Here is a 6,276-nt window from a genome sequence, read left to right on the forward strand (position 1 = left end):
ACTTTCTCTCTTCTCATTAGAACTTGCAGCACAATTCTTGTAAAAATTTTATTGTAGTATGTGCTTTTGTTAAACATAAGCAGATTTAAGTCTATTAATATAATTTTCTTTTAAAAATATACTTAGGCCCAGTGCAGAATGTTGCTGAAGGCAGCAGTGGGGGCCCTGGTGGCAGCTGCTTGGAGGGGTGCTGTGGCAACAGCTGCGCCCGCGGATGGTATAAAATGGTGGATTCTGAGGAGCTGAGGAATATGGTTTCTTCTAGTTTTAGGTTTCTGAACTACAGTGAACGGCCACTGTTGCTGGGCTTTGCTGGGCGGAATAAAAGTGGACGCAAGCATGGCCTGATAGGGCGTTGCATTTATTGAAGAGCAGCTGTAGCATTGCGGTTCAAATTAAAAGTTGAGCATTGTGGCTTCTTGCACTGAGAGAGGATCTGTCCAAGAGCCACCCTGCTCCAGAGAGAGGGAAAGATGGAGAGAAATAGCAAAGTGAGAGAAACACATCTGATTGGTTGCCAACTGCAAGCGCCCTGACTAGGACCTGAGCTGGGGAGGAGCCTGAAACCGAGGATTTTCTTTCTTTCTAAAATTTATTAAGTTATTACATATGTGTCCTTATCCCCACATCACCTCCTATCCCCCCACTCATGCCCCCTGTTGTCTGTGTCCATTGGTTAGGCTTATATGCATGCATATAAGTCCTTTGGTTGATCTCTCCCTTTTACCCCTGCCCTCCCCTATCTTCCCTCTAAGGTTTGAAGGTCTGATTGATGCTTCTGTCTCTATTTTCACAAAGAGTTGAGACTCAACTGGTGGTCAGAGAAGTGAGACTTCTATACAATCTGGAGGTAACGACTGACCAAGGAAGCTGCATGTTCTCTGAGCTTCCAAATCTGGAGGAGCGGTTGTCCAGCTGAGCTGTGACTGGCTGCAGGTTGGGGGAAGGGCTTCTCTTGGCAGCTGGAATGAAAAGGTCAGGGGACACACAGGACTCACAGGCCACCAGCAAAGTGAGGACTGAGATTTCCGGTGCATCCACTTCTCACTGCAGAGCCCAGCTTCCCGAAGAAACCCACCTCAGTCCCGTCCTTCTTTCAGGGCCCAATGGCGTTTGATGCAGCTCTGCCAGGACTCCCGGCAGAAATCAAGTGTCCCATCTGCCTGGATGACCCGAAAGACCCTGTCACCATCGAATGTGGGCACAACTTCTGTCGCTCCTGCATCCAGCAGCCCTGGGCTGATCTCTGCAGGACAGGTTCCCTCGCCCCGTGTGCCGTCACTCATGCCAAGAGAGGGACTTGAGGAGCAACACCCAGCTGGAAAAGATGGTTGACACAGCCAAGGTCCTCCAGACCACCAGGGGCAAAGAAGCAGCAGCAGGGAGAGACACGCTTATGCGAGAAGCACAACAGAGCCCTGACCCTCTTCTGTGAGGGGGTCCTAGAGCTGTTGTTGTTATAGAAAAAACGGGCAAGAACCAGACAGCGCTCCGAGAGTTTGGAGTTACACTTTATTCACCGCAGCGGGCTTAGGGAAATGAATCCAAAATCTAAGCAAAACTACAAGCAGAACTTCCCTTTTTATAGAAGAGCCAGCCCTGTGTGTGCTTGCTGGCGGCGGCCTTGAAAACTATACAGTTCTATCAATTAAAAAATGCACCTGGCATGTCATTGGGTGTATCTAGTCTCTGGCCTACAAGGTCAGATAGCTAAGTTTATCTCCGCCACTATTCAAGCAGGCTAGAAAGCAGTTACTTTTTCAGAATAAGAGGCCGTCCAAAGAATAGCAGAGAATTCCAAACAGTAGTTTTACAGAATAGGGGTTTTCCGTCACATTGTGTCCCCTGTGCACTCGGCCTCCTGACCACCAGGGCCACCAGGTGAGGCCCCTGGCGGAGGCTGCCTCTCAGCACAGGCAAAAGCTCAGAGGTTAGGTTGAGGTCCTGAAGAAGCGGTTGGCAGACGCTCGGAAATCATTAAGCATTCAAAACAAAAAGTCCTTAGAAATGAGAAAGCAGGTGGAAACCAAAAAGCTGGAATTACGCTCTGAATCTGAGCTCCTGAGGCAGTTTTTAGAACGTGAGCGAGAAGCAGTTTTTTCACGATTCGCTGATGAAGAAAAGGAGATTGAAAAGAAACTCAGGGCCAATATCACCTAGGTTTCAGAGTAGGATTCCACAGTCAAAGGCCTGCTAAGTCAGATAGCAGACTGCAGGGTGCTGGCGGATGCGGAATTGCTGTTACAAGTCAAAAGTTTCGACAAGAACTCTCAGGTGCCACCCCCCATCAATGTTTTCAGACCAGTTACGGGAGGAAGGCTTCAGTTTTCCTTTCCAGTATTCTGCTTTGCAGAGAATTACAAAGACATTTAGAGTAGATATCATTCTAGAGTCCCAGCCATGGGCAAACTATGGCCCGCGGGCCGGATCTGGCCCGTTTGAAATGAATAAAACTAAAAAAAAATAAAAGACTGTACCCTTTTATGTAATGATGTTTACTTTGAATTTATATTAGTTCACACAAACACTCCATCCATGCTTTTGTTCCGGCCCTCCGGTCCAGTTTAAGAACCCATTGTGGCCCTTGAGTCAAAAAGTTTGCCCACCCCTGTACCCTAAAACGGCACACCCTAACCTGACTGTCTCTGAGGATAAAAAAATGTGTGCAATATACAAAGAGAAGGCAAGACGTTCTTGATTCTCCAAAAAGATTTAAGTCAACACAGTTGTCCTGGGGTTTCCATACTTTCATTTCGGCAGGCATTTCTGGGAGGTAGAAGTGGGAGACAAAACCACATGGGAGATCGGAGTTTGCAAAGATTCTCTGTCCACCAGGTTGAGGAGGAGCCTGTCGGCTGCTCAGGGATGCTGGCAGATTAGGTGGCACGGGAATGACTATGATGCCCCGGGAACTGGCCCCATCCCTCTCTTGTCTGAATTGAAGCCCAGAGACATCGGCGTTTTCCTGGACTATGAGATGGGGAAGATCTCGTTTTATAACATGGCTGACAAATCGCACATCTTTACTTTCGATGACACTTTTAATGGACCTCTTAGATCTTATTTCTATGTAGGACATGACTCACAACCTCTTAGGATCTCTATAGGAACGGACTGAATGAAAACTTTCTAAGAGACTGAACCAGTTTAATAATTTTTTTTTTTAAATGGAAGGTGTGTGTGAATTAATGCAATAGTGGGTATCATATTAATATGAGAGTAAATCTAATCTCCCTTCCCTGGAAGGTGAAAGGAAGAAATGTTTGGTAAACAAAGGTGGTCCTGTTAAACACATGAGTCAGGAAGAGAGTTTCATTTTGTTTCAACAACAGGGAGGGGACAAGATCTGAGAGCACTTTTGGTTCAAGCTCTACCCAGTGCTTGGGGTCTTCTGTAGCTGTTTACTTCACTTCTTTACTCTTGAATTGGCCTGGGGTTCCTAAATCCCCCTTCCCCTCCAGGGTATCCTCTGACCTGGACTCCTGTGGTACCTTTGGGCTCCCTGCCTTATTTCACTGAGCCCAGAGGGCAGAATTCCTAGTCCTCTGTAAGCTACAAACCAGGGTCTGTCTTAGTAGCTTTTGTATAGATGGTGCTAGCACAGTATTTGCCTCCTGAATAGCATGCTTAACATTTAAATTGCTTTTGTGGTTTTTCTGTTTTGCTAGTTCTGGTGCTTAGTTTCATTTCCTTTTATTGTTTGCAGTGTTCATTATTGTGTTTAAAGTTCCTAGCTGACACATTGGAACCTGAGCATCCTAACGTTAACTACAACTTTTTCTCTGTAAACCAAAGTTCATCCCATAAACCTTAGAAATGGACTAGATCCAAATGGAATTTAAAAATAAATAAGAATTAATCCATCTAAAAAAATTAAAAAATAAAACTTGAGAATTGCATCATAGACACCTGTACCCACGAACTCTTGAAGGACCTTTTGATTTATCCACGTTCAGATCTTCAGTTTTCATTTTGGATGGTAGCTCATCACCTGTAGAAACTGACCTGGCTGTGGCTGGAATCCACATGTTGCCTTCCACTTCTGTGACATCTCTCACTCACCGTCCTTCCCTGTTGGTTCTGTGTTGCTTCAAGATACTAAGCCCATGCTTGAGATGCAGCAGCCATGTCCTGCAATCCCTCCTGCCCATCCTGATGCGCAGTTAAAAAACTTGCCCTTTTATGATGTGCTTGATGTTCTCATCGAGCCCACGAGTTTAGCTCAAAGAAGCATTGAACGGTCTCAAGAGGAGTTGTTTATTCTTACTCTGACCCCTCAACAAGTTATAGAAATATGCATATCCAGAGTCCGTTTGCCGGATGGTGGGAAGGATTATAGAGCCCAAGTTCAGCTGAGACTTTGCTTGGCAGAGACAAGTTGCCCTCAAAAAGATGGCTATCTCGAGAATTTATCTATAAAAGTAAACGGGACGCTTGTTCCTTCATCTAAGTACGCACCACCACCACCACCTCCTAATGCAACGATTAAACAGAGGTGCCCTGGACACACTGTGAATATTACATCTTTCGTTAGGTTATCTTCAGCTGTGCCAAACCAGATTTCCATCTTTTGGTCATCAAACATTGGAAAGAATTACTCCATGTCTGCATATCTTGTCCGACAGCTCACATCAGCCATGTTATTACAGAGGTTAAAAATTAAAGGTGTTAGAGACCCTGATCATTCTAGGGCACGAATTAAAGAAATATTTACTGCAGATCTTGAAAGTGAAATTGTTGTAACTGACCTTGCGGTATCCTTGATGTGCCCGTTAGGGAAAATGAGGTTGACAAACCCATGCCGAGCAGAGACTTGTATACATCTACAGTGTTTTGATGCTGCCTTCTATCTGCAAATGAATGAGAAGAATCCCACCTGGGTATGTCCTGTGTGTAAAAAAGAAGCTGCCTATGAAAGTTTAATTTTAGATGGGCTTTTAATGGAAATTCTCAATGACTGTTCCGATGTAGATATGATCAAATTCCAAAAAGATGGCTGTTGGTATCCACTGAGACCAAAGAAAGAAGCTAAGGAAGGATCCAGCCAACAGGGTACAGAAATAGAAAGTTCACGTGTCCTCCGACTCACTAAGAATTGTTCATTGATTTTAGACCCCACTGTTCATACAAGAGTGATAGTGGCCCCCGGTAAGGATATTTCAGAGATTCCAGCCAGTCAGGCAAGGAAGAAGAAATTGGATGTGACTGACCTACCAACAGAAAGGTCCTCTGATGAAGAGGGAGGCCCCCCTGCTAAAAGGAGGTGAATCTTTATGTCAGTAACACAAAGCAGCCCAACCAAAGGGGTTCTCGTGTACCAGCCATCATCTTTAAGGTTGCCCCGTGTGACTTCAGTTGATCCTGCTGCTATTCCACCGTCATTGACAGACTACTTGGTACCATTCCATCACATGCCGATCTCAAGCATGCCATCAGATTTGCCAGGGGAACTAAGAAGTGATATTAATAATGAACTGCAGCTTGGAACATTTTCTGGTACGTGCAACAGTGAATTCAAAATTTATGGAATGGAAACAGCTTGATTATTTCAAAAATATGACCGCCTTTTTATTACTAGTGATGTGTTGTCAGGTGCAAATGGTGCTCAAAAGTTGTCATGAAAATTTGAAAATGTTAAACATTTACATATTTAATCATGTAGCAATCGTGTTTTGTTAAAGTTCATGGCTCCAGTAAGGAAAATATGTTATTAATAAGACATATAGAGTCAGTTTCATATAAAGACACATTTAAAATCTAAACGCAACAATTTTAACTGTTAATAGAACAAACATTTAGAATGTACCATCAGAATTTTTAACACAATCTACTTTTTAGTTAAAAATAATTGACCACATTTTCAACCATGAAATACTTAGAAGGGCATAAATATATATACATATAACCTATTGTTTCAATTTGAACTTACGGTGAAATAAACAGCATTTTGCTAAACTTATAAAACAAGTAACATTAATCAGTATTTATGAAACTTCAGCTATTTTGTATGAGTTTTAATAGTCTACTTAAAATGTAAAAGGCAAGAATTTGATAATGAAGGTATTCAAAGGAATAACATCTGACATGCTATATCAAATTTTAGAGATAATTATTTGAGGAAAAAATTGTTTCAGTGAGGAATATTTATACTAGAACATTATTGGATTTCGTATAGATGGCATCTGTATAATGTTGGGGAGACAGAGTAGAACTTCAACCAAAAGTTTAGAAAACTGTCTAGGTATTTTATTATGCATTACATAATTCACCATATTC

At 43.0% G+C, this 6,276-nt stretch overlaps 1 protein-coding gene across 1 annotated transcript; it reads left to right on the top strand.

Annotated features, from left to right (window-relative positions):
• The first annotated feature begins 224 nt into the window (after positions 1-224).
• Positions 225-5,543, top strand: LOC118664152 (E3 SUMO-protein ligase PIAS2-like). The gene is given in 6 exon segments (XM_036323990.1): positions 225-345; positions 348-401; positions 2,249-2,254; positions 3,893-4,050; positions 4,053-5,073; positions 5,140-5,543. Coding segments are annotated over 6 exon segments (1,764 nt in total).
• The last annotated feature ends 733 nt before the right edge of the window (positions 5,544-6,276 follow it).

Source organism: Myotis myotis, unplaced genomic scaffold (assembly GCF_014108235.1).
Source record: "Myotis myotis isolate mMyoMyo1 unplaced genomic scaffold, mMyoMyo1.p scaffold_m19_p_10, whole genome shotgun sequence".
NCBI classification, from domain to species: Eukaryota; Metazoa; Chordata; class Mammalia; order Chiroptera; family Vespertilionidae; genus Myotis; species Myotis myotis.